Source organism: Thermobia domestica, chromosome 11 (genome assembly GCF_964235325.1).
Source record: "Thermobia domestica chromosome 11, izTheDome1.hap1.1, whole genome shotgun sequence".
Classification (NCBI taxonomy): domain Eukaryota; kingdom Metazoa; phylum Arthropoda; class Insecta; order Zygentoma; family Lepismatidae; genus Thermobia; species Thermobia domestica.
In genome coordinates, this window is record NC_137464.1 from 190,411,896 (window position 1) to 190,425,880 (window position 13,985).

Sequence of the window (13,985 nt, forward strand, 5' to 3'; positions counted from 1 at the left end):
TGAAATTGGTGCACTTTTACTATACAGATCCACAGATTGTAAAATGTACAGAAATCTTTAATTTGCCCATTTCAAATCGACAACAAAACTCAACGAAACTCTGCGGAACTTCTAAGCGGTTCCTACTACTGTTGTCACTCCTACCCTTACTACTACTACTACTTATACAATGGATACGTATAGTAAAATTGCATGCTCAAATTTTGCGTAAGGTTGTTCTAGAATGTTATGGAATGTGCACCCTTGAAATGATCATTTTCATGTTGAATAATGTTGTAAGACTTACCTCCACTGTTTGCTACGATTTGGTGTCTCTGGTTGCGGTCTTCTCTCGTTAACTAAGCGAAAGGAAGATTTGTTAACGAGAAATGGGATTTGGAGACTATCCGGCTGAATATAATCCCAGAGTCCATGGGCCTTACGATCCAGCACGTTATTATGGACCGCGTAAGTGTAAACAAACATGTACTAGAGTCCGATGAAATATATAGAAACATGAGTTAACTTCATTAGAACTAAAGGGGGGAACCTATGGAAGTTCCATGTTGCACTTCGTTGATAAATTATTTTTGAGCAACATTAATTAATAATGGCAGTTATTTTAATTTTCTTCATAAATATTCTATGTTACATGAGATACACAAGTGTGTCAACGAGGGATGTATGTGTAGGCCGAGTAATCAAGTATGTTTTAATTTGCGATGGACCGTAAATTTAACACATTCCCAGGGATCCACTTTGGTAGTTGGCATATTTCATCATTACGGAAGTATTTTAGTGACTGGTTTACGGAGTTCATGCGCGGTGGCTCAGTGGTAGAGCCTTCACCTCCGGTACTTGGGGTCCCTGGTTCGATCCCGGTTCGCGCCGTGTGGACTTTGTGGTGGATAAATACCGTGCTCGTGGGTTTTCTCGGGGTTCTCCCGTTTCCTCCCACTCTTCATTCCACCGTACTGATTTTACTTTTGGGTCGGTAAGTAGGAGCGCTTTAAAAGGGTATATTAGTTTTCTTAATTTGCACGTAGTAGAGCACTGTAGGGTTAGGATTAGGAAGGTTTGCACCTATTTTGTCAAAATTAATAAAGTGCAATTTCTCATGTCTGCGTAAGGATACCAGCGAGAGTGTAGTGGGTCTAGGATGGGTTATAGTTAAGGAGCCGTACTTCCCATTTAGGGAAGGACGAGAAACGCCATACTTTCAGGAATTATTCATTGACTATCTAGGATGTTAAAAAGTAGGTAATAGACTGAGTTCTTGCCCTTGTACTTAGAGTGTGTAGGTAGTGCAACAGTAAGATGTATCCTCGTGCACGGGAGATGAGAAGTAGCTGTTCTTAACTATTACCAAGTTATTAAAAATTGTAATTTTGAATTTCTACGTTCTTAACTGACTTTAGGCTTCCTTTCGTTACATCGCGAGGTGGGGAAATGTTAGGTACCCTTGGACTTATTACTGCCATGTTGATAATATAAATGCTCATTATTTTCCCAGAATGTAACTATTCCGTTACCTCGCGCGAAGCAGTTCCCTCCGCTCGCGGAATAGTCCCATGTTTCAAATTTCTCGATATCCTAATATATCATCAAGCACACAGACAATCAGATTATTCATATTTTCTCTGTAAATTTTATAAATTTTCCTAGAAACGGACGTCCAACTTTGGAACTTAACTGGGAAATTCACTGTCACTACCTTATTGAGTGTTTCTCAAGAATTCCTGGGTGCAGAATCACATTAAGTGAACTTCTCGTTTTGCATGTAAATACTAAATGTCTAGAAATATACGAAGTAGCGTAAAATCCACAAATACTTATGCTAGTTGCCTATCAAAAACCACGAATGCTATGAATAGCTGAATCAGGGCAGGAGCACAACAGGAGAGCCCAAACTGAAATGAGAGCTTCTATTGGGAACAGGTGCATCAGCGACAGTGATTATGCACGCACTTGAGGATGGCGTTAAAAAGACTAGATTAGTTCTTTTCTCAACATGTTCACTGCGTTTACATGTCTTTACGGTTTGTAAAATTCCGACACTGCCTTCAGAAAAGTATGGACCACTGTCTGGTCTCTAGTAGAGGACCTGAATATGTACTCTGCAGGGTTGGCTGGTTTAAACCAGCTTTTTTTTTTTGGGGGGGGGCTTAAACCAGAAAGAAAAAAGAACGAAAAATGTTTTAAATCGTGGAACTTCATGGTGACATATCCACATATGAAACCATCTGCGTTACGTTTATGTACTTTTCTCCCGTGTTCCAATTCTCGGTCAAACCACAACCCATCTTTTAAGTGTACCGTAAACCAATTAGCGATTCGAGGTGTCTCTTTAAGCAAAAGTCTTCCTGATTTATATATAATTCGGTATAACGTTTTTACTTGTGTAACTGTTTATCTTTTCGTCCTTCTGAAATGACTCTTGACAATTATATTAACAAGTAGGCCTATGTAAAGATCAGTACAACGTATTTTTATCAGGAGTCCTTCGTGAGTGAGTCGTCAATCACATTTGTGACCAATTAGTCCCGGTTTCGTGTCCAAATGGACAATTTCCCTTGGATGAAGCCGAGAAGCGGTTTGGATTCCGCTTTAAGCTTATGTCACCCCTTCCAGCATAACATTGTTGTTGCATAATAACACCAAGGCGAAAGAAACTAATTTGTGTCCATATGTAATATAAATACATAGAGTAAATTATTTAAACCAAAAAACCGGGTTTAAACAAAAAAAAAATGTTTTTTTTTCAATAAAAACCTTTTTTTTTTTTTTTTTTGCCAACCCTGGTACTGTGATTATTAACGTTCCATGTGCTCACTTTTTTACACACCACCAACAGGATGTTCACGTTTGAATATATAACTGTTTTTCCCATATCTTTATATCCAGTACCTTCCTACATTTGCCACACTTTCTGCTCAATTTCAGTAATGTGTACCGCTCCTCAAAATGTAATAACCGGAACTCTTCTTCTTTACGAACATACGTTCTTATGAAACTCAAAATCGAAATGTCGCATTAAACTACCATCTTTCACTACGGAGAACTAATTTCCTGATTACTCCTTAATGAAATTAGGAACTTCGGCCTTAGGAAATTCGGCATTTATTCCGAAGTTGGACTTCCAGTAAGTTTCTACCAAAATCTACGTTATCAAGCCTCAAGTCAAAATAATACCAACAACACGCAGCTTTTCACATTTTTAAAATACTACTACATTAAACGTGTTTAATTTGCGTGAATTTCACAAAAAATAATCACCATTTCTTTCCTGTACAAAAGATATTATTCAACTTCTGCTAGATGGCCACTGAAAAGCACGAGCGGTATTTGATCGACTCAGGACAAATTGCAAAGAGGGACTCTACGCGGAGCTGCGTCAGCAACGGTGGGTGTACACATAAACGAGGATAGCGCGAAACACTGTATATGGCATAAAAACACCTTACATATTGGGTTATTTATATATACGTTACATAGATGTTAAAGATATATCCCGATATGTTTTCATGGCTTACACATTTGTGTTGCGAAATAACACAACAAATTACTAATGTAACTTACACAAATATGTGGATCCCTTAACTCTTGTACACTTCTATGGTTTCGCGGTATGAATTACCATACCGACTTAAGATACTTAAATTTATATACCATGGTTAACGGCTACCTTATCGGCGAATCCGTGCTTTACAGGTTAAACTTCCATTAATATCGTCATAATTCATAACATTTTAAGATCATTTACACACTGATCTAGTAAAATATTATTACGAAAGCCTATGTTTAGCAGAAGGGGTCCAGCTGCTTTTTCTTTAAAATAAAAAAAAAAAAAAACTTATGGCTTGTCATAAATCCAGGGTAAGCTAAAAACAATATAAGATCTTGTAATAATATAAGGATGGCATTTAGTATCTCCCCCAACTCGTTTCATGGTTCCAGAACCGAGTACCTTGTTTTTGTCTAAATTGTGATAAAGGTAGAAGTACAAGGGCCCTGGGGGCTTCTAACTCGCTTCGCTAGCTGTCCCTAGCTCAGCTATATTTTTGTAAAGCAAGTAACACACTGTAAATCTTATATGTGGAAGATTGGGGAAGATACTAAATATCAGCCTAATATAATACTATTTTGAGCGGAGGCTTTCTTTTCGTTCAGCGTATTAACTGATTGAAAATGGTGATTTCTATAATTTTGTGCGAATGACATTGAATGACGGCACTAAAGTTCCTTTTCTTAATACTTTGTATTATCACTTTCTATCGACTGATTGACGCTTTCAAGGGGTCTAGTTTGTTGGTTGGTATTCCGAGATGAATTGTTACGTAAGTGGGAAAGAAGTTGTAATAGGTAATAGTAATTCTATTGTTACTTAGTTAACGAGGAGTGGGGGGAATTTGCTCACTTTAATATCTTAATTAAGTCATGTCTTCGTCAGCGAAGTCTACTGTTACACTTACTGTTCCTATTTATTGAGAGTGTTTTGTTATTGAGTGAATACTCACTTCGAGAGAGTAACTTTTTAGTAGTTAGTCTTTCTTTAACTTGTTCGTGTTAAGAGAAATTCAAGATAAAGATTAGTTTTGGTGTTGATTTATTGATTTGAATTGTTTCCCTCATTTTAGTGAAATATCTTTCCATCCCAAATGCACTCGCAGATGTGTGTTTTGCCCTGTTGACACTGAGGTAGTAAGGTTAGCACTCTTTTTTGGTCATTTATGATTTTAAATCATTGTGAGTGATGGTGACGTAATGTTATATGTGTGTGGTCACCGGAGGCGATTAGCACGTGGTTCTTCTTTACTGTTTGTCAGAACTCGATGTTGTAATTTTGTGTCATTTTTAAATTTTTTGTTGTTTCATTCGTAACGTGCATTAGTTCAGATAGGTTATTTTTTATTAGTTTCTTTCCTTATAAATTTTGGCGATTTTCTTTCAGAAATATAATTAAATCATCAATGCTTCACCATTCAGATAACCGTTTGAAATTTTATTTATTTTAGCTGTTTAATATGTATGTTTCATGGTCTGTTTCTGTTTCTGTCTGTAGCTTGTCTGTTTGAACCCTTGTTTGAACTAGGAACCAGCTTTCTAACACACCTCTGGAGAACGAAAGTTGCTATCCACTCTTCTACACGAACTCAAAGCGCTATTACTATACAAAGAGAAACATGTTGGCATGTCTGTATTATTAGATATGGATCATTATTACAAGTGTTGCTGGAAAATTTGAAGGTCACTGCTATATTGCTAGAATTACACAGATAATTTAGGCGGGAAGGAATGCAGTTTCCTTTGCTTCTGAGCCAGTAGAGCAATTGCGTCACATTAAAGTGTGAACAAATTGGAATCTATCAATTGATGCAATCTATACACTAGAGCATTACAGCGTTAAGTACATTCCTCTAGTAAATTCACACAAGTGCTACTTGCTACTTTCTCTACATGCAAAATTAGGACTAATGATTTTTTTTTCTTTTTTTTTCATGGACAGTTCAGTTGAAAATGCATTTCGCAACTCTCACCTAAACTTTTCCTCGAAAACATTCGAGCAGTGGTATCAAGGTAATACTTAGATGAGATTCTAAAATGATAGGTGACTACTGCTGATTTTCATTAAGAGCCATCTGGCTAATATTCTTAAGGTCTCTTCTGACCAAAAAAAAAAAAAAAAATCATTTGTAGGTAGCACTTTGAAGTAGTAAAATAATTACATATGAAACAGACATATGTAGCTGGTAAATTATATGTGCGACTAGTAGCTGTGCACGGGTCCACTGAAGCAAAAACATAAGTGATTGGAACAGTCAGAACATCAGGAGGTTGGGGATGTAAGTTGGGTAAGTTGTTTGAAAATGCGGAGGTCTGCTTATCAACATACCAGCAGTACACTAAATGTCCAGGAGCTGACAAGGCAGGGTTGGCAAAAACCATGGTTTTATCGAGAAAAAAAAACTTTTTTTTCGTTTAAACCTTTTTTTTTTTTGGTTAAACCAGATTTTTTTTTTTCTGTTCTTATGCAACAACCTGGTTCTGCTGGAAGGGGTCTTATAAACTTAAAGTGGGATCCAAACAGCTTCCGGCTTACATCCGAGAGAAATTGTCCTCCATTTGAACTCGAAACCGGGACTTATTGGCCACAAATGCAATGAGTCTGCCGACTCACTCACGAAGGACTCCTGATAAAAATACGTTGTACTGATCTTTATATACTTACTAATATAATTGTTAAGAGTCATTTCAGGACAAAACGATAAATAGTTGCACAAGTGAAACCATTATACAGAATTACATATAAATCGGGAAACTCCCGCGTTAGCCATTGGGAAAATCCTGTTATAACTTTAAATGCAAAGCAAATCCTGTTATTGCTTTGCATGTAAAATCTAAGGTCAACGTATCATAATCAGTACGCTAAAACAGGTATTAAATTCCAAATTTAGTATATAGATATCATTCAATAAAATTAAAACTAATTCCAATCCAAGCTAATGTTGGAAGTTGCGTAGGCAGTCAATAAATTTGCCAATGTCTATCAATACATTTAGGCAACCTTTGCTTCTTTATAAAGTAACAAGCATTCAGGCAAGCAAAAACATACAATTTGGCTTCGTTTCGTATGTTTAGGCTTGACATCTTTATGTAATACCGAGGTTATAAAGAAGACTTTCGCTTTAAAGTGACATCCAAACCGCTACTTGGTTTACACATGAAAGAAGGGTTGTGGTTCAAACCGAGAATTGAACATAGGACAGCTTGATTAAAAGGTGAAAAAGAGATAAAACTAATGCAGATGGTTTGATATGTGGAAACGTCACCATGAAGTTCACACGATTTAAACCATTTTTCGTTCTTTTTTTCTTTTTGGTTTAAACCAGCCAACCCTGTGACAAGGTGAGGGGCATTCTGGATAATGTTGATTTTGAGTTTAACGTCCCTTTCAGCAGCGAGGCTATATGAGGCGGGACGTAATGTTTAACGTGGAATCCGAACCACATGAGCTCCCGCCAGGAATCAAACCCGGGTCTTCACGCGAAAGGCGCGTACGCTAACCGCTTAGCCACGAAGGAGCTCGGCGTTCTGGATAATGTTCTACAACAGAATGCCATTGAACATGTCACCTTCAAACAGTGAGTTACTTCTAATACATGTGCCCTTGAGACATTAGTGAAGCCAAGTAATGAATTTGTTGACCTTTTTATTTCTAAATTAACACTCTTGCAGGCACATGCTTGTATTGCAACCCAGTAGGCAAGGTATATGAAGGATACTAAAAATGGGTTAAGTGTAGGTGAAGTTGTTGTATATGACTTTGCAAAAAGTTAATCCATTTTGCAAGATGAGGTCCAAGGTTTCCATTGGAACAATGCGCAAGCCATTGTTTATCCATTTGCTGTTTATTTCCGTGAAACCTCTGCAAGTGGAATCGCATGCACTAACCTAATCATTGTCTTGGAGTGCATGCAACATGACACCTGCTGTACATGTGTTTCAGGAGAGACTAATAATATTTTTGAAAGAAAACATAAACGCAGTATCTGAGATATTTTTCTGATGGCAGTGGCGCACAATACAACGACAGGAAAAACTTCACAAACTTTGCTGCATTGCTGCTATGACTTTGTAATCCATGCTGAGTGGCACTTCTTTGCCCCTTCCCATGGCAAGAGTGTCTGTGATAGACTTGGAGGGATAATAAAAAGGCTAGCCGCTAGAGCAAGTTTGCAGCACACATCTTAAGATCAAATAGTTACTCGACAGCAGCTGTTCGATTGGTCAGAGAACAATGTGCACAACATGAACTTTGCATGTGTTACTCACCAAGAAGTTACTGCTGCAGATAATGTTCTGAGTGCATGATTTGATACAGCACGACCAGTACCAGGAACACAAAAGCTTCATGCATTGATACCAGTACCAGTTAACAACTTAGTTGTAGTAAGATATTTAACAGCAGCAGAAAGTGTAGTGCACCACTTGAACATTTTACGACAAGGATTTGTGACATGTGTTTATGTTGATGCGTGGTTCTTAGAACATGGGATGGGCGTGAATGCTTACACACAGGAAGTTCTTATTAACTTCCTTCTTCCCCATGGTCCTTCATCATCGTATGTTTATCCCCAACCCTCTGATATCCTGACTGTTTCAATCGCTCATGTTTTTGCTTCAGTGGACCCGTGCACAGCTACTGGTCGCACATATAATTTACCAGCCACAGACATTATTACCACACAAGAGAGAGTGCAAAGGATAAAGCAACACCTTCTTTAGTTGTAGGTGAGTACTATTTTCAAATGTACAACATTTACTTGTTACAAGATTTATATCACACTTGAGATTCTTACATCATATCCATCCATTTAATATGAAATTTTTATTGAAGTCTGCTCAATTCATTACTTTGTAACTCCTGTTCCCGTAGTCATCCCAACATGAAATTTACACAACAGGCGGACACCATGACACTACGCAAGATTTTTTCTGACGAAAATAAAAAAAAAAGTTTTTTCAGATGCTTTAGCTCAAAGGTCACAGTGTGTGACCTTGACCCCAAAAATAACAGATGTGGTGTACATCTATTTTTTGTTGAAAGGGCATTCCTTCAACTTTACGACAAGCCTTGCGTGACGTTTCTATCTAAATTAGGAGCGAAGTTACGATCTTTTTTTCATTTAGCACGTTTACGAAAAATTGCACCTGTCAGGTTGGCAACACTGCTATCTGACAACTACTTGTCATTGAAGCTTATAACTTGGCAAATGTTGTTTACTTCACAAGCTCCTGCTTTTCACCAACTTCCATCACAATCTAAGACGGTGAGGTTTTTCGTTGTGATGATTTGGAATGGAATGACCCACAATCTGTATTTACATAAATGTAATATTTTTCATTACATAATAATCCGAAAATTGTTCGTGTATGTTCCTAATAAACTAAATTCTGGTGCAAGAATCTACTAAATTCCATTCCTGGAATCTATACCTAAGCACCTCGGTTTGATGATTATAAAGTTTATTTAATTAACTAATAGGAGCAAAGTTAAAAGAGATTGAAAATTTGACTTTTTTCAAAAAGCGTTATTTCGAAAATGTGCTTAGATAAGCATCACATATAATGACACAGATGGTTCAAAATAGTCGTAGAGATCACAGTGCCGTTTACTGCAGTTTGATATCTTAGACCGTTCCAGTGGTATGAAAAACATGGGTAGAGATAGCAGTACTGCTTAAAATGGTGTGTTTTGGACCTTTTTTTTAAAGGTCATTGCTTTGCTTTGTTTCTTTGAGATTACAGCAACAATTATTAATAATCGTTATTACAAGTTCTTGCAGTTACATGATTTTAAACAATGTTGCAAACTTTAACGATATCATATAGTTCATATCAGTGGATGCATTTAAGGATGTAAATAAAGTTGGAAGAACTGCAGCTATCGGAATAACAGAACCGTTGTCTGTGTAATGAGATGTTGGGAGTTAAAACTGGTATCGAATATAGGTCAGTTCTTGCATTTGGCTTTCTGGCGTTTCTTCAGTGGCGGTACAAGGCGTTTTAACGGGTCAGATCACGCAGTAAACGTGTGAAAGTTGGGGACATTTGGTAAACTTTTTTGGGAAGACTTGGAGATGATTGTTAAGAGACATTGTGGTAAAACAGGTTTTTCGAATAATCAAGGTATATGGTAGTGAACGTGTGACATGATAAGGGTTACTGTTGATAGGTTTGATGTATATTGCAGTTTTGAGATATTCAGTCTTAAGTTTGACCAGGTGAATTTGACTTCGACACTTACTGTTTACGAACTGTAGAAATAGTTCCAGTGGTGTTTGGGCATGGGTCCATCCATCGTTGTTCCAGGTTCTCCATGAATATGCTGATGCATACTCAGTGCTGTTGATTTGCAAATAATGTTTATCTTCAAGTATACATTTGTTCACTGTTAGGACAAACTGAGATAATTATATTAGGAATTCGTTCTGGTCTTTTGAGCTTGAGCTTTGATAACGAATATCTTATGAACCGTGAGGTCGTGGATAAGTAGAATATTGGTGTATAAGAATTTACATCTACGGTGGCTAGGATGGTAGTAAGTTGTAAAGGTTCAGTGATGGAACTAATTGTGAGTAGGAGGTGGTTTGTTCCTTTGAGATATGACGAGAGATTTTGGGCATGGGTTTGGGGGTGGTAGTAGTCTAGAGAAGCGGACCTGTGTTCAGATGGGCCACCAACACTAGAAACAAGGGATCCTTCTGGGTAGCCAGGTTTTGAATTTTAGGTAGCAGATAGCATTTAGAAATTTATCTTAATACATATCCTTTATGTGCCGATCTTCCTCTAAACAGTATATCACACTCAAAATCTTACCTTGTACCCTTAACTGCTGCTAGAAGTTGAATTCTAAATTTTCTGTCATATTCCAAGTGCTTCTATTTTTGTAATTTGGGAAATCACACATTACAGATCATTATCATATAATTTCCATTGTAGAATTATAACTTGTTAAACGTTCTAAATTCACCGCCTGAGCTAATGTGTCTCATTATAGAGCCTTCGGCAAGAGCGCCTACAACTGTCAGGTTACATGTTCTGTCCAACTGTTAGACGACAATTTCGTTAACCGCCAATAATCGTAAATTTTACAGCAACTTTGCAATTACATTTAACCCACGTCCAACCAGCGCTGGAGGTGTTTCTGCTGCCTGTTAAAGGCAACAGATTTTGATTTATTGATATTGCTGTATATGTTATAATTTCTCTTTGGTTGATTTTTATTTATTATTTTATTTCAGCCGATACTCCACTTGCTCAAGTAAAGGTTGGCGAATTAGGTTCATGGCTAGCCCGAAGAAATAAAAGTCCAAAGGCTATGGTTGCTGCTGTAAGCAGAGGTAAATACGAAACTCATGTTTTGTATTAATGTTTAAAAGTATTTGGTCTAGGAATTAATTCGTGCGGTTGGTACGCACACATTGAAGCTGTAGTACAAACACAAAATATATAAATACCTTAAGAAAAATATTGTCCATCGCTAGCCACCACTTTCGCCCATCTGTCAGGCAATGTACGGATTCCGTGGCGAAAGAAGTCCTCATCCTTGGAAGCGATCCAGTCAGAGACCCATGTTTCGATATCTTCTGAAGAAGTAAACCGCTGTCCAATCAAATCGTTGTTCATGCAATCGAACAAGTAGTAGTCCGAAGGAGCAACGTCTGGTGAATACGGCGGGTGGGGTAAAACTTCCCATCCGACATTTTCTAAATAGGTTTTGACCGGTTTTGCGACATGTGGGCGAGTGTTATCATGTTGAACAATAAGTTTATCATGTCTGTTCTCCCATTCTGGTCGTGTTCTGGCCAGAGCTTGCTTCAAACGCATTAATTGTCGTCGATAACGTTCTCCATTCATAGTTTCACCCGGTTGCAGCAGCTCATAGTACACCACACCTTTCATATCCCACCATATGCACAGCATAACCTTTGCACAGTGAATATCTCGTTTTGGTTGTGATGGACCTGGTTCACCTGGTTTCACCCAGGCCTTTTTTCGTTTAGGGTTCTCGTAATGGATCCACTTCTCATCACCCGTAATAATTCGATGCAGAAACCCCTTTCTGCTCTGTCGTTGAAGCAGCAATTCGCAAATGGTTTTTCGTCTTTCAACGTCTCTGTCTTTCAATTCATGTGGAACCCAATGTGACATCTTTTGAATCATTCCCATGGCTTTCAAGCGTTTAGAGACTGTTGTTTGATCAACGCCTAATGCTGCTGCAAGTTGTTCCTGCGTTTGACACGAATCCTGCTCGAGCAATGCTGTCAATTCTTCGTCTTGAAATTTTTTTGGCTGTCCAGCTCGCTCTTGGTCTGCCAAGCCGAAATCACCACTTCTAAACCGTGCAAACCACTTCTGACACGTTCGCTCAGCTAGAGCATGGTCACCATACACTTCCACCAAAATACGATGACTTTCAGTCGCACTTTTCTGCATGTTAAAGTAATGCAGCAGGACACCCCGCAAAAACACTTTATCAGGCACAAATTGCGCCATGTTCACTTAACTACAAACTGGTGTTGTTGACGCTTTAATCCACTGCCCTATACTACGAACGATACGCGATGACAGGGGTTTGCAACACATGTGTGGATACACGGAACTGTGGGACGCTCCGTTCGTTGCGCCATCTCTTGTCCACCCGCACGAATTAATTCCTAGACCAAATAGTATGTGAAAATGATACATTTCCTTCGCTGTAGTTATATCCACAATTGCAGACCATATTTCATTGTTAAAAAGTTTAATGAATTAAATCGGCATTAGTTTTGGCCTATCATGTATTATAAAGAAGTTTAAAATGGCTAGGCATATTACATTATCTTCATACATAACTTTGTATTAAATCTTTTTAACACAAACTTTCAAGACATTAGTGCGTCATTTGTTCTCCAGCTTGTGAAATGAATAAATATTGGTGCTAAACATATGGTAAACACTTTGCTACCTAAACATTGTTCACTGTTAGAGTAATCCTAATATGTAATTGTATCCCTCTGCCATTTCCGTCAAATTTACTATCAAATTTAAATAGTACATGACAAAGCGTGTCAGTACACCAGGCAACCAAGAAAGTTCGTGCTGTTTTTACACCTGCCGCGTTGGGTTCAAGTTGGGCACAAAAGGTGCGGAAGCAGTAAGAAAAATATGTGCAGCGTTTGGAGAAGGTACAATTAGTGAACGGACAGCTCAAAAGTGGTTTCAGGCCTTTTCGACCGGCGATGAGACACTTGAAGACAAACCTTGATCGGGCAGAGCAAAATCTCTCGATTTGGACCAACTCAAGGCAGCAGTTGAAGAGGATTCAAGTCAAACGTATCAAGAACTCGTTCAACGGTTTGGGGTAAGCGATGAAATCATTCGTGTGCACTTGGATGAGCTTGGAAAATCGTGGAAACTGAGTAAGTGGGTCCCTCACGTGCTGACTGCTGCGAACCGTCTCCAACGACTGAACATTTACTCTTCCTTGCTGATTAAGAACAACAACTGTCCAATTTTGAACCGCACTTTGACGTGTGATGAAATGTGGGCAATGTACGATAACAAAAAGCGCTCGTACCAGCGCTATCGTCAAATGACTCCATGCCTTTAAGTGCAAAACCTGCTCTTCATCTGCGGAAGGTGATGCTGTGTGTATGGTGGACTACTGCTGGGATTGTGCATTATGAATTCTTGGAAGTGGTAAAACGCGAGATTGGAACAACTTATGTCCCCACCGGGAATCGAACCCAGGACCCTTTGATTACAAGGCGGCGAGTGTAACCACTCATCCACGGGGGTACCCTGAATAAAAAAGCAGTAATAATTTCAGGGGATGGTCTGCGGGATGTTTTTTCAAGTACTTCAGTTTTATTATTATTATTATTATTTAACCAAGCTACAGCCATAATCCATATCTTTCCATAACTATTAACTTATTTGTATTAAATATAAACGCTAAGTGTAAAACTTCTTAGGCCAAACACTGATTCATGAAGTGTTTCTCGGAACACCTGAGTTCGATTATTAATTATATATAGGCCTATGTATTCCTCGTCTGGAAGGACATTTCAGCGAGAATTGCTGCAGGACGCATTTCATATTTCTTTTATCTTTCGTGCATTGAAATTTCTTTGGGAGTTCATAACTGACTGTGATTTCTGTTGGGTTTCATAATAGCATTGGTTTCAGAAGCTACACCAGGAAATAGGGAGACCGTTTGGTGCGGTGGATGGGGCCAATAGCTTACCTACTGTATCGTCTATTGTCGCGCTAGATGACTCATGTCAGATTCCAGACGAAATTCTTCTCTGTTGTGTCTTTGCTATTGTGCAGTGTGTAGCGGAATGTGGTCTCTGAACATTCGGCATTTTCTTGATTGTGTTCATTTACTTACTGTGCTGTTCTGGGAACAAAATCACGCCGTCTGTTTGTGCATAGGTGCGTGAGTGTGTGTGAGTATA

At 38.4% G+C, this 13,985-nt stretch overlaps 1 protein-coding gene across 1 annotated transcript in view; it reads left to right on the top strand.

Annotated features, from left to right (window-relative positions):
- The first annotated feature begins 285 nt into the window (after nt 1-285).
- The window catches only part of LOC145664616 (putative ATP synthase subunit f, mitochondrial), a 32,833-nt gene continuing 19,133 nt past the window's right edge, over nt 286-13,985 (top strand). Inside the window, exons 1-2 of the mRNA XM_081731434.1 lie at nt 286-447; nt 10,785-10,883. Coding sequence (XP_081587560.1) covers nt 369-447; nt 10,785-10,883 — 178 coding nt within the window. The 5' untranslated portion in view covers nt 286-368. The remainder of the gene's footprint in view (nt 448-10,784; nt 10,884-13,985) is intronic.